Source organism: Ostrinia nubilalis, chromosome 13, assembly GCF_963855985.1.
Source record: "Ostrinia nubilalis chromosome 13, ilOstNubi1.1, whole genome shotgun sequence".
In the NCBI taxonomy this organism is placed as follows: domain Eukaryota; kingdom Metazoa; phylum Arthropoda; class Insecta; order Lepidoptera; family Crambidae; genus Ostrinia; species Ostrinia nubilalis.
In genome coordinates, this window is record NC_087100.1 from 4,611,624 (window position 1) to 4,634,293 (window position 22,670).

General features: G+C 36.7%; 1 protein-coding gene and 1 long non-coding RNA gene across 2 annotated transcripts; both read right to left on the bottom strand.

The window, feature by feature from the left end:
- Nucleotides 1-8,438: 8,438 nt before the first annotated feature.
- LOC135077127 (uncharacterized) lies at nucleotides 8,439-10,462 on the bottom strand. The gene is made up of 2 exons (XR_010258402.1): nucleotides 10,196-10,462; nucleotides 8,439-9,869 (listed from the first exon to the last, which is right to left on the bottom strand). It is a non-coding gene; the product is annotated as an uncharacterized LOC135077127 (long non-coding RNA).
- A 9,246-nt stretch (nucleotides 10,463-19,708) lies between these two features.
- On the bottom strand, nucleotides 19,709-22,220 carry LOC135077128 (GTP-binding protein Rhes-like). The gene is made up of 2 exons (XM_063971690.1): nucleotides 22,043-22,220; nucleotides 19,709-20,396 (listed from the first exon to the last, which is right to left on the bottom strand). The coding sequence occupies exons 1-2, from the start codon at nucleotides 22,195-22,197 to the stop codon at nucleotides 19,946-19,948; spliced, it is 606 nt and encodes a 201-aa protein (XP_063827760.1). The 5' UTR covers nucleotides 22,198-22,220; the 3' UTR covers nucleotides 19,709-19,945.
- Between the last annotated feature and the right edge of the window lie 450 nt (nucleotides 22,221-22,670).

A 22,670-nucleotide genomic window follows, 5' to 3' on the forward strand; every position in this document is an offset into this window, starting at 1 on the left:
AACAAATAATAACAACAAAAAAAAATTAAAATTTTACAGAATATAAAATCACAGAGACGTTAATTTTCATACGAAATAAATTTTATAAAATGCGATTTGTATGAAAATTAAAATAATTAAAATGAAGATATCAATTTTCTGATTTCACCATACCATTTATATGCCCATGTTAACATGGGCTAGTGTCGGCTCATATACCCATTTACCTAACACCATGTTGAAATAATAATCATATTTTTTTACAATTATTATTTTGTGTCAATTTTACAAATTATTCTTTTATTGTTAATGATTTATTTAATTAGATAATAGTTTAAGCGCTAGTGTTAATCAACAACTGATTAATGTAGGTAACTACGTCTCTGTGATTCTAAAGTAATAATTATTATATTCTGTAATAATTTTAGTTTTTTTTTGTTGTTATTTTATTACTACTACTATTACATTATTTGTTAGTAGTAGTTTAAGAGTTACTTTTAATAACATTGAAGTGTTTATTGACTGATTAATGTAATGGACATGGCGCACAATTTTTGTTGAAGATGCCAAAAAAAAGTACAAAAAATTAGAATGAATACTGTATTTTTACTTTTTTGATATCTTTAAAAATGACTGAAATATTCAAGCTCAAAGTGCGCTCTTCCGCTAGGAGCGATTTTCCGCGCGGATTTAGAAAATGTGACGTAGTAACATGAAAAGCTGCATGTAAGATAATTATCTGTGTACAATGGTTAGAATGGTTAGTAGGGGAGCCGAAGCTGGGATTTCAGGACTTGCTAAAGAGTGGCAGACTAACATACAAGGAAATACTTTGTACCTGGTTGATTACCTCTAAGTATGAATTTTTTAAAACGGCATTAGTTCTTATGCCTTTCACCCAAAAAATACCTCAATTAAGCCCAAATTTGAGACCGCAGCCAAACTTTGAGTGACGATGGGAACTAGCCTAGATGGAGGTCACATGAAATTGAACTTCTGCTTCTTCATTGATAAAGACTTATCATTTACCATACCTTATCATTTTGTATTCCATTTTCAAGTCACTTTTTTTTCGCTTACTGTTTAAACAAAACGTGGGATTTTTTTAAATCTCAGGTTTTTTGAACGCACATCTGAACGATGTCTGGTTTTAATTTCTTCAGTTACTCCGTGACCATGGCGCTTGCAACAGTGCCGAAATATTGGAAACTCAAAACTAAGGTACATGGTAGCAATCCCGTCAGTAATATAATAGGAAAATGTCTTGAAAAATAAGTAAATCGTATATTACTTTATGTAACTAATTTTATTATGTATCATACTTATAACTAACACTGGTCAACAAAAAAAATAAAATTGTTTGTTTCCTGTGATTTTTTTTCTGTTTATATCTCTAATTGACGCATATTTTTTAAATATGGCAACAGTTTTTCTCTAACAGCTTTTGTTTATAAGTTATAGCTATCTACCCTCATTTAATATTTTTACTTAGATTTTTGATTTAATTGGACAAAAAAATATATTTTGTTGGTGTTTTCGATATTGCTTCGTTATGAAGATATTGTGTGCTTAATCCAGATGGCTTCTGCTATGTTCAGCTTCACCTTCATCTTCTACGCCTACCTACTACACCATGCATGGCCAGCGGCTCTTCAACCCGGCAGAGCTGTCTGCCGTGTCGGACGGCCCGTGCGCACACTCTAAGTGGCCCTACACCACAGTGCGTACGGCCCTAACCGTCTGGCGCGTCGGCGACTCTGCGGGATTACCACCAGCGAAGAACCAACCCACATCACCATCAATGCTAGCGAGGACAGTGGTTTGAATATACTACCACCGGTGACGAATCTCGTGCGATATGATAGTTTGCTCGACAACCCACTCCCTAAGAGTTCTCACTTCTCTAAATTGTAATAAATAACTTGTTAACTTAAATCTATCTTTTATTTCTCTAACTAAATCTAAAATTCTAATATGTCACTTGGCTCCTAAAGTTCTAACCGTGACATTGGCAAATATAATATTTGAAAAACATCGAAAACCTCTATCGGACTGGATGAAAACTGCGTAACATCGATACTTTAATATAAATATTTGAAATTAAGTAATCAAGACCACAAATGGGTCATTTGTGTTCTGAGAATAGGTACCATCTTTTAGGCCAACAAGGGGGCTACACAAAATTCCCGTTCCATGTGTCTCTGGAATAGTCGTAACAAACAATAGCATTGGTTACAAAAAAATTTACCAGTGCGGCTTCCCGCACACACAACTTTTAGCTTTTCAGCTAAAGTTGATACAAACAATTTTATAAACGTGCCTTTAGTTAGCCAAGACCGTATCACCGTACTTCCACCACTTTATATTAAGCTCGGCATCTTGAAACAGTTTGTGAAGGCGCTTGACAAAAGTGACGAATGTTTTAATTTTCTTTCACGCAATTTTTCAGGAATAAGCACAGAAAACTTAAAAGCTGGTAATTTTTGATGGGACTCACATTAGGCAACTGGTGAATAATCGTTATTTTAAGAAATCAATGAGTGAAGTCCAGTCCTAAGCTTAAAATGATTTTTTTTTTGTTATAAGTAATTTCCTAAGCAAAAAGAGATTGTTGAGAGCATGCTATCCAACTTGCAAGAGCTAGGGTGCAACATGGGCATAAAAATACACTTTATGTACTCGCATTAACATCGATTTCCACAAAATGTGGGTGATTTTAGTGAGGAGCAGGATAAAAGTTTTCATTGGAATTTTCTGACAATGGAAGAAGGTTATCAGGGGCGTGGTGCTCATATATGAATGGCAGACCATTGCTGGAGTTTGCAACGATATCTACTCAAACTTGCCTATTCAAGGAAATCATATAAAAGATCATTTGCTAGTGTTCAATAGAAATTTTATTAGCACAATGTATAATTTTTCGTATTTTTTGTCAAAATAATAAAACTCTATATTTTAAAAAGTAAAGCTGTTGGCGATCTCCCAGTATTTTTTTCATATTCAGGGCAATAGAAATACCCAATAACAGAAAAAAAATTAAAGGAAAAAAAACATGTGTTGACCAGTGTAATCACTTCATTCAGAACTAGAAAACGATTCCAAGGATTCCACTTTTCTTCAATAGATGATCAAGATAAAGAGTTATTAATTATAAATTGCTCTTCCACCATTTCAACAATATTCTATCTTACATCTTACTTGATGAAATCTTTTTCAATTTTATTTACATGGTCATAACATTTTCACCATTCCTCTGCACCAATTTGTGAGGTACACCTGAAACCCCCGATAAAGCAGCTATTATAAGAATAATATTCTAAAAAAACCCTCCTTCTGACGCAGTTAGGTAATAAACTAAATGTATCCAATTTCACTCCAACTTACTGTCAACTCAACGACGCGCTTTAAAATCAAAGATTGACTTTGAATTATGCCTTATTTTACAATACACATTGAAAACAATATGACTTGCTTGAGCTTTTTCGACTTTTTCACAAAAAATAACAAATAGGCATGAAGAGATTACAAAATTTCTGCAGCGACTGACAGTTCACTAGATTTACGTTGACAGGTGACAATAAAGCCATAGACATTTGCCATATGAAAGACACACTTTTCCAATATTTTTGTTTGCCATGAGATTCTGGTACACCTATACCTATCATTTAATGAAAAGATAAACTAAATTTTTTCAGCACAACGAAAATCTGCTTTGGCGCGTAGCAATGCAACGTGACAACTACAGCTCGGACTTCTTTATGCGTCCACTACACATAAAATAAAATTCGAACTATCGCACATTTTTTCTTTTTAATTCTAATTCAGTAAAAAATGTTTTTGAAACCTTCATTCAAAATTCAAAAGTTATCATAATGACAGAACTTATGACCAGACTATGTACATTGAATAAAATATTTTTCTTTTTATCATCAAGCTTAGATAAGTTACTATGACACTCGAGTTAATCCACATTCAGCACCATAGCCTCCCCTTCTACAAGGCCCTCTACAAATGTCAAAACGTCACTTAACCCTTTTAGCACCAGTTCTTTTGTTTTTGAGAAGATGTACCCAAATTTTTATATCAATTTAATTATAGTCCAGTCGTTTGGTACAAATTAACGTGGTTACCTGGAAAGTGTTCCGTGAGTTTTGAAAATTGGTGATTAAAATAGATTTCGCTATGCTCTCTCTGTTAGTCTGTTAGTTAAGTGTGATTGCCACGCTCGTTGCGAAATTGGAAAAATACTGCCTTAGAGAAGATTTTTGATAGTTACATTCTTTCCTATTTCGTCGTTCCAAATGACGTTCACTGCTGGACAAAGGCGAGAGGCCTTTGGGTTTTCCATAGGTTTTTCATAATGAACAGTCCTGCGCTGCCCGCATTCAGGTTCTTCCTGCGACCTTTACCAGATCGTCGGTCCACCTAGTAGGAGGCCTGCCCACGCTACGTATTCCAGCCCGTGGTCGCCACTCTGAAATTTTCTGCCCCAATGGCCATCGTCTCTACGAGCTATGTGTCCCGCCCACTGCCACTTGATTTTAGCAATTCTGCGTGCTATGTCGGTCACTTTGGTTCTCCTGCGGATCTCCTCATTTCTGATTCGATCACGCAGGGAAACCCCGAGCATAGCCCGCTCCATTACCCTTTGGGTGACCTTGAGCCTTCTTATGAGGCCCATAGTAAGCGACCACGTTTCAGAACCTTAAACTTTCCTATTTATTTCACGACTAGCTTTTGCCTGCGGCTTCACCCGCGTGAAATTTAGTGTCACAGATCGGCATAAATTATAGCCTATATGTTAATCTGGGTTACAAACAATAATACTGTACAGTTTCAACAAAATCTGTTGAGTACTTTTTGCGTGAAAGAGTAACAAACCTGAGACACAGGAATCTTCCTAGTTCAGGTATCAACCCACCAACATTCTTACTTTTTGTTTTTCCTGATTGTTTGTTATCATAATATTATCTGTTATGTTGGTGAGAAATAAACATTACTTTACTTTATTTTAAACTTCCAGACATCCAAACTTTCGCATTTATAATAATAGCAGGATACAATTATGTAATGTAGAAACAAACAAGCCAAAAAAAATGTATACTTCAGCAACGCGAATTTTTTTATACTTCAGCATATTTAGGACACCCGGCAGCGTGTCCTGCCATCATCAAAGAAAAAGAACTCGCAATTTAGCAGGTACATTAATTTGACTGTTTCACAACTCTAAATCTATTTAACTTACATTACATGAAATTTATCACATTTATCAAAGCTTCTTAGCTTGTCTATGTCCTAAAAATTATAAAATGAAAAAAGTAGTTGTCAAAAACCTTTTTTAAGGCGGATTTTTTTCAATAAGGCGGGCGCGCGCGCCGCTATAAACGAGGTCACAAAATTCGGAAAGAACATAGCGAAATCTGTTTATTCACCAATTTTCAAAAATTCCGGAAAACTTTCCAAGTAAAATTAACAAACAACTGGACTATTTACTCGTTATTGAGCACAGAGACACAAACTTGGTTATTTTTCCAGAAAATTTATATTTAAGTGCATAAATGTAAAAATGGCTTCATAGTGCACAAAATTGGCAATAGGTGGCATAATAATGGTTACTTTTATAGCGCCTAGTTTGAAATGTGATTGAACGATGACAACTAATAACAGTTGTCAGTTAGGTAAAATTTTATTTTAGTTGGAAAAAGACAAAAAGTGGTATATGGGTTAACGTGCGGGGGCTGCAAAATCATGTTGTGACGTCACGCGCGAATATTCGAAATTTTTGAAAATTTTAAAAAGTCCGTAAACTTCTCGAGGCTCTATCTTCGGTAATACTGGATGGATTGAGGTGAAATAAAAACTAGTGTAATGTGTGTGATCTAAACTTTAAATTAAGTCATAATTTAACTTAATATTACAACTTATGCGTGTTGTCCATTGCGCATCTGTGATTCTAAAACTAATAATCATAATGTGTTACCGTGATACCCAATATTTGGGTTTGGGTTTTATGTCAATTTTAGAATACTTTTTTTCGTTATTAATGATTTATTTAATTAGTAGTTTAAGTACTATTGTTAATCAACACCTGATTAATGTAACTACGTATCTGTGATTCTTAAATAATAATTATATTTTGTAAAAAATTTAGATTTCCTTGTTATTATTTGTTAGTGAGGAGTTTTAGAGTTACTTTTTATCACATTAGACTATTAGAGTGTTATTAATATTGACTGATTAGTGCAATTGCGCATCTGTGATTCTAAAAGTAATCTATAGGTGTATGACCATAATATTTTGTGACAATTAAACTTACTATTATGCTGAAGATTTTTTAAACAGTGACTGTTAAATAAAACTGATTATTATTTACATATTATTATTTTTTATTTTATTAACAGGTTTTATTTTCGGTATGCAATACCGAGGGGTGGAACCTTTTAGATCTGTGTCATCCGTCACGTTTAGTGAAATACCGGGGTGGTTGAAACTTGATTTGATCCATCCGCCCCGTTAAACGATATACCGGGGTGGTTGATACTTGATGTGTTCCATCCACCCCGTTGAACGCGAAGACTATGACTACCGGGGTCGTTGAAACACTTTTTCCCATCCACCCCGTTGACGGGGCAGATCCACCGGGGCCGTTGGGACTAACCCGAAAAATGGAAAAATCGATGGTCTAGGCTTATTTAGATTAGGATCCAAAACTCAATTTACATAATGCGCAATAAAGAATTTGAATTTCAGTTCCAAGTTTTTCAAATTTCACATTATGAGTAAAGGAGCAGCCAAAGAACCAACAATCAACAGACTTCAACAATTAAAAACTAAGCTATAAAAACAAGACTGAAGTAACTCAATATACTCGGTAATTGCCTGCGGAACTCTAAGCCACCAACCAGAGATGTCCATAAACTCGGTTCGGACCCCTTCAATTAGCGGCAGGTGCAAAACAACACTTAGGGACACTCGTTTCTTGTTTTACGGCTAGTTTTATGCCTAGTTTTAAGTCACTCGGGAAATAAACCCTGAGTGGGTATTTTAAATGTCAGAAGGTAGGGTAAAGCGCGTACGCACAGGTGGAGCTTAAGCGGACCTCGAAATAGGACGTGAAAATGGTTCTCGTACGCACTTTATGTTTAGGTAAACGGAGCAAGGCTCATAAAGGTAGCAGGAAGACGCTGGATGCAGGCCGCTACCTGAGTAAATACAAATGAGTAGGTCATCTTCATAGAAACGCACGGGCGCGGTTTGTATGTGAGCGCGCCAACACGTATGCGGCGCGCACGCACTCACTGACAAAATTTAGCGGGGATTAGCGGGGAGCCAGTCGTGGTTGTGCCTAATTTTGTCAGTGTGTGCGTGCGCGCCGCATACGTATATTGTACAAACCGCGCTCGGTGCGTTTCTATGAAGATGACCTACTCATTTGTATTTACTATGCCGCTACCAACCGGTCAATGTATGTATAGAAAGAAATCATTGGGGGAGGCATAATATTAAATGTTCAGCAGTGGACGTCTTGTGGCTGAAAAGTTGATGATAATAAAAGGTGCAAACTTAATGAACGTTAAAATATTGTGCCTGAAATAAGGAAAACCTGTTTTATTAACTTACGTGAAGCGCTTGCCAACTCATCTGATAGAAAGTGTTGATCAGTCCGAAGGCGGAAGCGAGCTTTGTCCGGAATCCTTAACTACAGAGGAATCTTATGACTTCACTAGTTTTTGCCCACTGCTTCACCCGCGTTCACATCAATTTAGTATCACAGATCGGCATAAATTATAGCCCATATGCTAATCTGGGTTACAAAAAATAATACTGTAAAGTTTCATCAAAATCCGTTCAGTAGTTTTTGCGTGAAAGAGTAACAAACATCCAGACATCCAATCTTTCGCATTTATAATATTAGTAGGATTCAATAAAACTATGATACAATATTCTATTATTCTATATTATTTATGACATAAGAATGTTAAAATATCTTTTCGAATTATCCAAATCGATTTGGATAAGTAATAAACATGGCCGTTCTTGCCGCTAAAAGTCAATGTATGAATGAAGGTCGCGTGACGTCACTGTATCGGAGCCGAGCGCAGCCGGCGCTCAGCGGCCATACTTGGCGGCCATTGTGACGTGTAGCTGCGCCTTATAGTACAGGGACGTATTCATGAGTAATGAATAAAGTGTTTATAGAATCTTAATAAAAAGAATGTTGTTTTTGTTCATTCATTATGCTTATTCATATTTTTGTTGTGTTGTTATTGTTTATTATACAGGTTGTTAAGTAAATAAATAGGTTTATTAGCCGACACTAGTTCATGATAACATTAAAATGGTATGGTAAAGTCAGAAATTTGATATCATCATTTAAATATTTTAAATTTTCATACAAAATAAAATTTATAAAATCAGATTTGAGGTTCAGTTCAGGTTGTCTAAATAAAACTATAAAATAAAAGAAAGCATTTTTATTCTTAAACTTGATTACTAAATAGACGATTCTGTAAATTATCTAAATCACAGGCTATTGTTACAATATTATCCCAATCTGTGTGCATGAAATATCGACACATGCGTGAGGTCCGATCATTTTAAAGTCTCTCAACTTCCCTACGCTTCTTTCAACGTGAAGTCTTAATAACAGCAATTCTCTTTGTTTACAAGACTTCATCTGCTGCAGGTTTTGAGTTGGAACTCACACTAGGCGGCCTCAGGAGTGTACAAACCACGTTGCTCCAATGGGAAATATTTTTGAAACCCCTGTCAGCTAACACAATGCTTCCTTGTGGCAATTTGTCAAGAAATCCGCTGTCTTCAAATATTATTGAGTCTGGGGTCGTCCCTTCATATCCCTCAGAGATAAAGTTTATCAAACTGTCAGGTGTTATTGAAATCAAGTAGGTACTTAATCGTATTGCAACTTTTATATTGAGACCATGTAGCCGCTTGGTGCGAAGCGTTGCTAGGTTTCTAGATTTGAATTTCGAAACAATCGATTATTAAAATCGCTTTAGAATAGTGCTTCCTAAAAGCTATCGGCAAGTTTTCCCTGACATCATCTGCTGATGGCCAGATAATAAGAAAATTCAGGCATAGTGCAACTTTTGGGAGAATTTTATTAAAATATTAAAACAGAGATGCCAAAATGTATTGCAAGCATTAAGTTTGGGTCATGCCATCGGATTTTTCGTAGTCACTAGGATTTCAATAGATGATAATACCGTAAAGTTCTGTAAATGTTTAATACAAATGTACGAATGAGCAGGAAGGCCTATCAGTAATTTTGGATCTCGAGATATAGCCATTAGAGCGCCTTTTTGCATATGCTCATTGAAAACGTTATTGTTAATTATTTTTATTATTTCTAAATCAGTCGACTCGATATCAACATTAACACCAAAAGAACTAATAATTAATTTGAGTTTGAGTTGCTGATCGTAAAGGAAACGTTTAGATCAAGATTTTTACGAATTACTTTTTTTTTCTATTGGCTGTTTCCATTTGATTGGCGTATTAGTAGATTTATTTTTCATTTTTGGATGCACCTGCACTGCTTGTGATTTTTGACCCCTTTCATTGTTTTTCGATAATTCCTCTATTTCTTCAGGTGTGATAAGAGGATCACTGTTTTGGATATTTATATTTATGTCTGGTTCACACTTTACTTCTTCAATGGGGTGTAATGACAGGTCTTCGTGTCCAATATCTCTACTTAAAAGTCTTTCCAAATATTCTATGTCCTGTCGTTTTTTGAAACCGGTTCTTATAATTTTCTTTTTTTGAGGCTTCTGACATTCAAACTTATGAGGCAAAACTCCCTTCTTCAGTTTAAGCCTTCCTCCAACCAACTTAAACTTTACGTAATTTTCCATATCTTCTTCCAACTGTAATATAAAAATGTTTAAGTATTAATTTATTTACTTCTAACAATAAGGCAACTAAACTGAGGCAGATACATAAATGCTCCACTGTAAGGTGTGTAAATGACAAAAAAATATAATTCACTCTTTACTTTTAGCTCGAGTACGTCCCTGTCTCCCGCATAATACGCGCGGGTCGGGGGGAGATTGACTGCAACGAAGCGCGAGCCCACTCACCGAAGTATGGACGACGCATGGCGATACTAACCGAAGTTCGCTTTACTATACTTTTTGATCAATTTCCCGCATAGTTTTACTTGCGCCAAAATAATAGGTATGTAGATACGTACATCGAAATGATCTTCACAGCAATATCTTGTAGTCTGGGAATTGGGTGGAATTCTAACATCTCTTTTTGCGAGAGAATACCATTTCTTGCGAAGTTTTGGGTCTTTAGGCACGCAAAAAAACAGTTTTTCTGGCGTTTTAATAGTTGTGCTTATACATTTCGGCACCATACAATATTTATACATTTCGACACTATAAAATTAAACACAAATCGGAGACTTAATTTATTTCAAAGTCACAATTACTAACAAAACACTGCGCGCCTTACCGCTGCCAACGGCTAACTGGCGCGATCGACCGACCTTGTGACGTAAGCGTTACCGCGCCCCGCGCGGGGGGTCAGTGAACTTCGTTAGTAATACCAGCAATATAAATTTTGCCTTATCTCCGTCAATTTTTGTCGTATCACAAAAATTTTTGGACTGTAGATTAAAGATTTTTATTTATCCCTATAAATCTGCATTCACAAATAAGAACGTTAGGTAGTACTGATCCTCATTCAAGTTGGGATTTTAATGTCGTGCCTTAGATTAATAAAACCTAGATAGATAGTCAGTGCACGAAAGGTGAGGCAGATTTTAGTGAGCCTGAATGGCTCACTCGTAAACGTCACATGAACTGTCAAAGTGAAAAATTGGTAAACACGTCCGACGACTTTTAATTAATTAAGACGGTTTGTGCTGTGAAAGGGTGTCTAAATACATCAGAAAAACGAAAGAAAGTGACCAGTGTTACATTTCATAAGTAAGTACTACGATTCGACGCGTATTTTTCTTGAATTTGGCTTTCAAAAATTAAATACGGGAATGATACCAGTAACAAGAAAATTTATTTCCCAATTGTTCGCCGTACAAATACACTTCCTTTTTTATGAAATCGAGACTTTTAAGTCGATTTATCTTATTGTAATTATGTAGGTACTTTGAATTCAATAAATAAGTAAGTACATTACATGATGCGTTTTGTTTTTGTTAATTATAAAATAATTAAAAACGTATTAAAAATTTCCCTACTTTCGGGAAAATCGCCTTCACTGTCTACACTCCCCAACAAAATTGACACTAATGACATAAGATTTTTGCCTCACTCTTGACGAAGCGTTTGTATGAATGTCATAGTCAAAGGACGATATGCAGTCTCTTCGCGGAATGACTGGTTTATCCTAGGTTTGACCAAGGCCTTCAGGCAAACCCCGAAGTGAATTCTTATTTCGGCCTTTGACTAAGTCAAACCTAGAAGTGCCTAAACTGTTCAGTCAAACGTCGAAACCTAAATAACCTGTATCGGGCTTTGCCTAGTCAATCCTAGAAACGACTGTCAGACTCAGTCAAAAGTTGACGGCTAATAGAAAACCGGCCAAGTGCGAGTCGGATTCGCTCACGAAGGGTTCCGTGCGACTCTTTTATTGTTGCATGGGAGTCTTTAAATATTTATTTTATTTTAATTTTATGATTTATTTTTAAAGTAGATAATATGCAACTAAATATTATGTGAATATTCAAGGGTTCACCTGTTTACGTCTTAATATCGGGCAGAAAACTTTAAAAAGTCACGTTTGCTGTAAAGAAGCCCCCCATGAAACATTTAATTTATTATTGAATTATTTATTTTTAAAGTGAATAAATAATTAAATATTTTGAGAATGATTCATGAGATAAGTACGAGCCTGGTGACAGTCAAAATTCAGCGAAATCATAGTAATAAAAGGTCTCGTTTTAACTCTTTATCCTCTAAGGTACAGAACCCTAAAAATTAGTAATTTAAAGATCGGTCTAGAAACACTGATAAACACAACAGTAAATAAGTTTAGTTACTCGTACCTTCACCTAAAGAGATAGCTGCGCGTGTAAACAATAACGTGTAAACGTGTAATAAGTTAGATATCAGAACAGAATGAAGTATAGTTTACTTTAAAGTCTTAATTGAGGTTTGACTAGTCAAACCCCGATTTCATCAAATTGAGTTTCGACGTTTGCCTGACCAAATTAGTTACTCCTAGGTTTGACTAACATTCTTTAGTCAAAGGCCGAAATGTTTGGGCTTTGACTAAGACTTCTAGTCAGACCTGAGGATTGACTAGTCAAACCTAGGAGTGCCGGAACTTCGAGGTTTGACTATAACATGAAGACTATCCATCTAGGTTTTATTAATCTAAGTGTCGTGCGTAAGAGGAAGAAGTCTTGATTGTTTTTTTTTTCAAATTAAAATTATTTATTACATACTAAGTGACAATTTGTCATAGCTGGGCACCGTTAATCAAATAGTTAACTTCGTTAATCGTTAAATCGTTACTAAAAAAATTAACTTCGTTAAACGTTAATACGTTACATTTCGGATGATTTAACGCAAGTTAACGTTAATCGTTAATCCGTTAACACGTGATAATAACGAAAAAAAATATTGCATGCAAGGTTCAAATAATTTCGAAAGCTTGTATCGCGCATGGAATTAATTCCTCTTTTATGTTTGCGCTACAAGTTTTCGAAATTATTTGAACCTTGCATAAGTACAATTATTTTTTTCGTTTTAGTTCAACTGCATTTCAGAATAAAAGCTTTTATTATACATTTTAGTTGTATCTCAATCTCAGAGCCTTGGTACAAATTACAATACAATTTAGCACCAAAGTGCTCAAAAAGACAAATCCAACAAACCCAAACTCGATAAGTTTCCACCGTTTCGTTTAGGAATTTCTATGGCCACCTCTTGACTCCATCATCAGGACCCTGGACATCATCTAGTACTAAAGTGCTCAAAATGACAAATCCAACGAACCCAAATTCGATGCAATTCCGCCGTTTCATTTAGGAGTTTCTATGGCCACCTCTTGACGCCATCATCAAACCAGCTCAATGGTACTATAACATTGCATTGTCAACATACATACATAAGTATACCCAGCTCAATCAGTTGAGGAAAACTGGTCTTAAATTCAGTTGTAAATAAATAAAAAAATGCATTTTTTACATTGTTGCGTTGGTGATCAGTAGGCCTAAGATGCGCGCCGCGATAAGCGGTTATCACGTCATTTTATCGATTTTCTCCATACATTTTGACGTCGATAAAAGTTATCACGGCACGCATCTTAGGGCTACTGGTTACAAAAACTGTTGTTTTGGGTTCTGGAAGTTCTCGAAGCCCGAACGTACTTATCAGAACGCGTTTTTAGCGTGTCTGCTGTATGTTTTTGGTAAATAGTAGGTACTGGATTAACGATTAACGGACTTAGGATAATTTAACGCAAGTTATCCGTTAATAGAAATGTTAACTTCGTTAATTAACGATTAACGGATTAGAGACGAGTTAATGCCCAGCTATGCAATTTGTAATAGTGTAAATTACATAAACATGTCCTTAAAAACTTAGTTACCTGAGTGGTATCGCAATAGTGTAGGTGGCTATAAATATTAATAGTAATATTATTAATATTAATAAACCCTGGTGTGAAAGTCTATTGGCGCTTTTCTTAATCTGTGGAAAATTTTGGCAAGCTTTTGCTAGAATGACATATCTATTAATTACGTAAAAACTATATAGGTAGGTACTAATCAATTGATACATTTCACCCTCCAATTAAAATAATAAAATTATTTGATTGCATGTCACATGACAATATTAAAACATTTTTATGATGAAAACCATTTGTCCCTTTTATAGAAATAGTAAAAATATAGGTTGTTTTGTCATTAAAAACGAATACAGACATACGTAACTAACATGTAGTAGGTAGGTACTTATAGTAAGTAGTAATTTAACAATTAATGTTTTTGTGAATTTATAACACTTTTTTGTAAAATTATCCACCTATCTAAGTAGACACATACCTACGCCCGTATTTACAAACGATGCTTGCTCAAGTGAAGCAAATAAAACGAACGCACAGCGTTGATTAGAGCTTTGTGATTGGTTCGTGTGTCGCCCTGTGCGTCCACGCGCACTGTGAGACCTCATAGTTTTTTGTGTATACGGGCGATATATGCTCGGAAATTTTCGAAAACGCAGGCATTTAGGCTGTATTGCTCCATTTCCTACAACTTTCGATCACGTAGATACATTAGGTCCTTTAAAATACCCTCACCTAAAGTGGTTCTAGATTCAGCTCCTCACCGCTGCCCCATTTATTTAACAGCTGCTTTACGATGCGTGGCTTCCAATATCTGATGCCATTTGGAAGATTTACTACTAAAACTTTTTATATTTTTAGTACAACGCCAGAATATTTTTTTTTATTTGTGTTGAGCGGATATTCTAGTTCAATAAAGTCCTAGTATCACTGCAACCGGTACCTACTGATCTATTGTGATCGCATCTATTTTCCTTAAAATTCGCCTCCGAGCTCCGAGTCCTAAATAATACTAGTTAGTTCGTACAATCGATTGTTATTCACAGGATAAGCTAGCTAGTACCACTCTAGTAGTGGCTAGTATCTATGATATAATCATTGTGGCGAGCTGTTGGTGAGTAGCGACACTACGGGGCCAGTTGTTAATCCGAGTGCTCCCGAGAGTCGGTCAAGACCCTCGTCTTCGGCTTGCCGAAGTGGAAACCGAGAGGGTCTGCAGGACTTTCACCTCTGGCTTGCCTTAACCGGCCGGCCAGAGTGGAGTCGCTAGAGCTATATGCTCCAGGGGTGGAAGTGTTAAAGGGCATAACGCCGCGAGTAACTTCGGAGAAAGCGCAGCACACCTCTCTACACCCCTGAGCTGGCAGACGCCAATGTTGCCCCTCAGTCCGGTCTATACGACCCATGACGCCAGGGGGGGCCCATTTAGTCGCTGGCTAGTCACCGCCTGCCATTTTTTCAGTCCGAGACTATGAACCAGGCAGGTGTCCCGTAGTCTCCATCCATAGCCCAGTAACCAGTCCATCCATCCTTCATCCATAACCCTAGTCCATTCTCCAATAACTGCAATAGCTCCTGTGCACAGGCTGGGGATGGTCTCTGACTACATCCCATGATATAGTCAGAGACTAGATCCAGCATGTGCACCACTTTCACTTTTGTCGATTATTTTGCGCTTAAAACGGCCTCTACGTGTTGGATCTGTATCCCCACGCAAGCCTTATAAAGGACCGGGCCACTTCTGACCCGTGAGCTCCAAAGCGTACAAACATAATAATAATAATAAAAGTTTATTTAACAACTTTAACATTTTTTACATTGCTTACATTGCATTGTTGTACATACATTTCCTTAAAGACCCGTTTAATGCTAAGGTTGTACCGACATACGCTTCAGTTCATAAAGTAACTGAGATTTCTACGCTAGGCTAAGCCTGTCATGTAGAATAATAATAATGTCATGTATAGTAGGTACAAGATATAATTAATTATTAGATAGGGAAATACAATATGTGCTACTCTGAATTTACATCATTTTCCATCAGGTAAGATGCATAACCTGCTTCTCAGGGAATCCTCGTAATAGATAAAGAACATAATATCTTATCTTAAGTACTTTCACACACAAACACACTTGCACACTGTGATTATCATCGCAATAATAATTCGTGGCTCAAAAGAGTTGACACCATTTTTATAGCCGCTACTACGCGACGTGTAAAGCAAGAGCTCAAATTCCTAGAATTATTTTAGCTTGTCCTTTGTTTGGCATCAACATCAAAAACAAAAGAAAAACGATAAAATGTTTTTTTTTTAAACATAATAAAGCGTTAGCTTTTCAGCCAGCCAATAATAAAATTTATGTTAAAATTACGCGAACGCGTGCTACCTATTATGAATTATTTCCAACTTGCAATGTTGTTGCCAGTTGTTGCCTGTGTAGTGTGATATTTTCAGAATACAGGACGGTTAATTGTTATACAGCAAGCAAAGGACGTTTATCTGAGGTAATTATGTTAAAGTTTTGCGTTGTTTGTTATTTGTTACTTTAAAATTAATGTTTGTTAAACTCTTGTGTTTTGAACATTATTATCATAATGTTAATACCTACATTGTGAAAATCTAGTATTGATTTCATTGCATATTCACAGGCACAATAACTTCTCCGGAAGTACCTGGATGCGGGCCGAGCAGGACCTGCTAAATCTTTGGGTGAGGCCTTTGTTCAGCAGTGGACGTCATTTAGCTGAAACGAATAAAAGAACTGTTGTCATTTTGTGTAGTATGTAATTTAATTTTTAAAAGTAATTTACCAGAACAAAATGTCCATTAAATTAGCGCAAGTGGCTACAACATTCGCGCGCATTGAATCAGGCGTCCGCTCTTGCATGCAAAACGCGGATTTATTTTTTGCCTCCCATTAACCACGGTGTAGCGTGCACCGGGATTTCACCGCTACCACAGCAAAAAAACTTTAAGTGACGTCACAATAACACATCGCCTCTAAATAATGGATATTCATGCCAGCTCTCATACCGCTGTAGAAAGAAATATTTGCAAAAGTGCGTAGGTAGGTACTATTAAACAAATTCATCTTCGTTCGTTCGTTTCAACCATATGACGACCACTGCTGGAAAAAGGCCTCCCCCAAGGTTTTCCACAATAAACGGTCCTGCGCTGCCCGCATATCAGATCGTCGGTCCACCTAGTAGGAGGCCTGCCCACGCTACGTCTTCCAAATTCATCTGACCTAAATCTGAAATGTAGCATCCTTGAATAGGAAAGATCCACGTCTTGGTTAACATAGTATAGAGCGAACTTATGTCGATGGACTGATGACCTCAAGAAGATAATTGACAGTGCCTAGAAGAAAAAAGTTTGAAAAGACTTTTAGCGCTCCTTGGACTTACTCGTATCGGTGGTAAACGATGAAGATGTGCTTTAACAGACTAAATTCATAATTATCCCCACTCATAAGATACCTTGATTAGATATTCTTAATTCTTTGTTCCCATAATTTTGCGGGCCAGGCGAAATAAAAGCATCAAAATCACTCTTTTCCTACAATTTCTCATTCCCTTTTACGTTGTCCATGTAGCCTAATCCTACTGTTTCTTATTTCACTATGGTCCCACACTTCTGAAAAAACTCATTTCCATATAGATTCCAGCGGGATTATTTTATTTTACACTGAATTTACACTATAAAATGTGAAGCCGTGTTGCGTGAAACAAAGAAAACCAATTTCATGTTATAATAAGTACTTCTATATTTTCTTTTGCAAGGGCCAATTTTCTTTTGTGTTTGCTTACGTACTAGCTGCGTAGTAACATGTAAACGTGTAGTTATTTGTTTCTGTAAAAATAATTTTAAACTTCAAATAATCTTCAACCTATTTGGTACCTCTCGGTGACATACGAGTATTTCATATTTTAACTGTATTAATTTATTGCTCACATTAAAGTCAGCATCAAATTGTTCGTGACACACAAAGTAGCCAATACGTTCGCAACACGTCTTTATTGCAATTATTGGAATAAGGTAGAACACCAACTATTTGACGCTGACTGTGCCGGAACAAAACCTCAATTTACGGGCGGTTATGAAACAACATAATATTGATGTAAAAGACGCCTCCCTCAAATCCTTACAAAGCCTATCGCTTAGATAAAATACTTACCTTTTACCAAATAAACCGGGCTAAAGTACCTATCTACGCCTACGTAATGGTAGCCATTTCTAGCGCATCATAAGAAAAAGCGATATAAACGAAGAAATATCTTTACGGGTACAAATAATGTCTAGTCCCAGCACCGGGAGGAATGTTGGGAAAACAATAAAAACGTTATGCCGCTTTGTCCTGGATATTTATTGGCTGTTGCGACGGTATCCAACTCGATGGAAGAACATTATCGCAGTTTTTTGCGCAGTTCAAAATGGTGACACCTTCAGCCCTTGAAGGATTCTTGCACGTGATCTTTTGACCTTGAACTACTTCGGGCTTATTCAGATGTGTAGATAGTATTTGTCAAGACAGTGGCGGGGCAAGACCTAAATTTGATGTGGGCAAGACAGATTTCGCGAGGCCTTGTTCTGTGGCGACCTGAAGACGGATTTTATTTAAAAAAAAAAAAAAAACGGGTCAACGGTCTATTCATTGACAGTTTCTGATTTCTTGATTCAGTGATTATTTTTAAAGGAATATTGCGCCAAAGAATAATGTTCGTCACTTAAAACCGTGTTGTTGCTTAATTTTGTGTCTGATTATGGCTGAATTTGTTTGGAAAAAAATATATTTTTTTAACTACATTATTTAGCTATCAAGAATTTATATTTAATAGTCAATGTTTGCATTTATTGTCGTATTGTGATATTGTCATCTCCACCTTGTATACATTTTTTCAAAATTTTTGATGCGCGAGGCCCCTTGTTCCGCGAGGCCGTAGGCGGTGGCCCACGTCGCCTACGCCTTACGCCGCCACTGTGTCAAGAGCAGACAGCGGATAGGTATTCGGTTGCATATTTACTGAAGGTTGAATTTTGGCTGTGATATTATGGAAGCGGCTTCAGGGCTTTAAATAAATAAATAAACAAAAGGCTTCAAAGGCTTCAATAACAGGATAATGTTTTATTTTTATGAACCACATTGTAACAAGGCTTACTGAACGGAGTAAAAATACCTAAACTTTTTAATATTTACGATAAATAAGTAGTACCTATGTAATTTTCCATATCGCCAACATCTTGAATCTAAAATTGCATCCATCTAAATCTAAAGATGTCTATGAGAAGCGATGGTCCATACTACAACCTACTTATTATGTATCAAACAGTACCTACACTCAAATACCTACCTGTGCTCACATTTGATGCGAACAGCGTAGGAAAATATTACGAAGTTACAAATTGAGATGTAAGGAAATCATGGTATCAATAAGGAAAAATAAGACATAATAAAAACAATCATTTATTAGCATTACTTACAGACATGAAATATAGATAAAAGGGTAGATACAAAAGGTACCGTTAGGTAAGTATAGACGAGTACAATAATAAGATTTAAGTAGGAAATTGGCATTCAGGATCAATAACGAAAATAATTCAATTTTACAACATCAGATAAAATTGAAATGTATCTTGTAACAGTCCAAATGAATTTCATTCGTTCAGAATATATTTTATTTTACATAAAGAGTATTATTCCAAACAGTAAGGAAATGAGCACAATTTTGATATTTTGGTCCCATTTCAACAATGATAAGTTTAAAATTTCGTTAGATATCAACAGTAGCAATATGATATGAAACAGCTCAAGGAGGCCAAACCAATATTCGGAAACAGAGTACATAACGTATTATATAGTAGATTAAACATATCTTTACATAGCACATTCCAAGCTCGACAACATACGTTATATATGTATATAACACCGCTATTCCTTTAAGCAACAAGGTAAACATTCCGGTTCTCATTAATCGTCACTCTTCAGCTGCAGAACAATAGGTACCTTTGTATGTTAATGTACGAATGATGGCACATCAATCTAACGTCGCATCATCTTAAGTGATTGCAATAGGTGTTATGTTTCAAAAAAATCGTATAGGCTGATGTGCTGTCTCTGTACTTAGTATTGCTTTAGTTCACATAGAATCTCAATTTGAATTGAAGTTTTGTTGTCGGTTCCGAGAAAACTCGAGGAATTATGTAATTTGTAGCAATTTATTTGATTGACTCCATAAAGTAAGTTATCTTAATTTAACTCTAATGGGGTATTCAACTTCGCCGTTGTACCTATCCGATTTTCCAAAGGGCCTTTATTTCCACTCTCAGATGGTTAGAATAGCACCTGTCTCAAAAATACCTCAGGCGTAAAAGCCTTGAATTTCTGTAAATTGTTCAATATTAACACTTCACTGAATGACACAAGATCGCTTATCGGTTTGGGGGTTAGACCTGACCAACCGATTGAGGGTGAGCTTGGGACTGCCGCTGGCACTGTCGCTCTCGCCTTTGGCACAAGTCTTTGTTCTCATGATCATCAGGTCTGTCCTGATGCTGGGCCTCCTGACATTGGGAGCGACCACGCCGCAGGCGTCTGACAATCTTCTCTTTATGGACAGCGTGCATTTCTTACTTCTATTGCTTTGGCTACTGGTAGGCGGCAGCGTGCAAGGACTGCCAAAGGCTGTACTGACCCGCTTGTGGTGGTTGGGAGCCATTTCGAGGGGTAAGTTGGCGACTACGAAGAGCTCGTAGAAAAGGTCGTCGACCTGGTAGTTCTTCTTGGCCGACGTCTCGACGAAGACGCAAGCCGAATCCTGGGTTGTGCAGTAAGTGACTGCTTCTTCGGGTTGGACAGTTCTGGCAACAAAAGATGGAATCATATAGCACTCCCATGTAAAAACAAGGGGACAGGTTTATTTTTAAAAAGCATTCGCATACGAGCACCACGAGCTAACTTCGTCTGATGATAGATTATTTAATACGAGTAATCCTATTTAGTTCTTGGTGAAAGCAGCTCTTATTATTCAATATGAATTGTTTGAATGCAAGTAAGAGACCCGCGTCAAAATTAAAGCAAAAGTTTAAAACATGACAAATATTAGAGCGCAAAACAAACACTTTGAAAAATGCTGACTAAAATAACGTTTATCCTACAACGCAAACTATCACAAAGAAAACGTCGCGAAGTGCGATGATGCCCGCCACAATAGGGCGCAAATCAATGATATTAAAGAACTATAGATATGTTACGTTCATAGAAATTACGATTTGAATCCGTGCCGAGCTATTCCAAATTGCACACATTGACAAATGTAACTGATAAGTGAAACAAAAGATACGAAATAGCACGCAAATGAAAGAGATAGCTATAGTTTTAACGATTCTGCACTAACTAATCTATGTCCGCAGCGCACGCATCCTTATCGCTCTAACGTCAAAACAAGATCGCTTTCTCTTTCTTAACTTGAACATGGCGCATGGCGTCTTGATTGTTTGCATAAATAATTGAAAATATAAATACTAAATAATTTTGCATAATCACATGTGGTAAGAGATCCCTTGTATTTTGTTTACTTTAGAGTCATAATTGGTACACTTTCGAAACACACACGATGGCATTTTTTATTTATTTTGGTAAGAACAGGAACTTACGGTGTGGTACGCACGCGATTGCGCACGACGCAGGCCACACGAAGACTAAACACAAGACGTCCCAATTGGGACGTATTTGAGTATTCACAGCGCAAGCGCTTATAACATATCTGCTTTTGTTTTTATATAATATCATTGGCGCAAATCGATTCTGTCTGGCACTAATGGAAACCGTTGCGGATTCGAATCAGGGTGTCTGTGGTTTTACAATTATGTGTTGATAAAATCAGATAATCTTTGATATCCTAAAGTGCTCTTATCACTGTTTGAAGTTTATAATATTTCGTTTATCAGAAATGTCTAAAATATTATTATAATATCACCAGCTCAAAAACGCTTAGGCAGTGCCTAACTAAGTTGCGTTTTATTAATACAATGGTTATTTTGTAATTAGTTTACCCCGAAATAAAACGAAAACTCAACCGAGAGCAAACTAAAAATAATACTGAATTTAGTAGGTAATAATGATTAAATTATAATAAATAGATTTAAAATTTTAAAATCTCAAAATGAGGGTATTTGTATAGTAAGGTCCTTTGGCGACCGCCGAAGCAATAGTGGGACTGTTAAACTGTAACTGTTAAGTAGGTATAAAAACGATAACCATCGTTTAAATCTCAACAGATTAACGCCCGTATTCACAAACATTACTTTGAGGTCACACAGTGCGCGTGGACGCACAGGGTAAAACATGAACCAATCACAGAGCTCTATTCAACGCTGTGCGTTCGATTTGCTGCTTCACTTATGCAAGTATCATTTGTGAATACGGGCGTAAGGATACATGTCTTGTAAATGTTTCTATATCACTATGTTAAAATGATGCTGCATAGAAATAAACCATAACTCACTTCAGTTCCCGATCGCACTTGTTGCCAGCGATCGCCATGGGCACCCTGGGCGCCTGTCTCTTCCCCCGGCTGCCCCCACTGGTAGCACTGGCCTTGGTCTCCAGAATCTGCTCCCGGAGGCGGATCACCTCCTCGAAGGACTCCCGGCTGTCCATGGCGAAGACCAGCACGAAGATGTCACCTGAGAACAAGGATTTTGAGAGTTTGAGACCTCTTACACCCGTATTCACAAACATTACTATGAGGTCTCACAGTGTCATCATCATCATTTCAGCCATAGGACGTCCACTGCTGAACATAGGCCTCCCCTAATGCTTTCCACGTTGATCGATTGGTAGCGGCCTGCATCCAGCGTAGTAGCATCTCACAGTGTAGGGTCTCAAAAACCTATTCATTTCAAAACTCGAGTATCGGAGTGACACACGAACCAATCACAGAGCTCTATTCAACGCTGTGCGTTCGACTTCGCATAGCGTTGCAGCTTTTGTGAATACTGGTGTTAGTTAGAGTAGCTGTTATTATTTTATAAGTAGGTTTTATTGTAAGACCTCTCACTTTAAGATGCTACATGAGTTGTAATAAATATCGTTAAAGTCGTAATCTAAAGAGTTCAAATAGAACGGCAATA

What these genes read in the sequence shown, in the direction of transcription:
- LOC135077128 (XM_063971690.1), bottom strand. Translation starts at nt 22,197, where the DNA reads ATGGACAGCCGGGAGTCCTTCGAGGAGGTGATCCGCCTCCGGGAGCAG. An exon ending in AAGTGCGATCGGGAACTGAA is followed by an intron (nt 20,397 to 22,042) that starts GTGAGTTATGGT and finishes TTTTGTTGCCAG; the next exon opens with AACTGTCCAACCCGAAGAAG.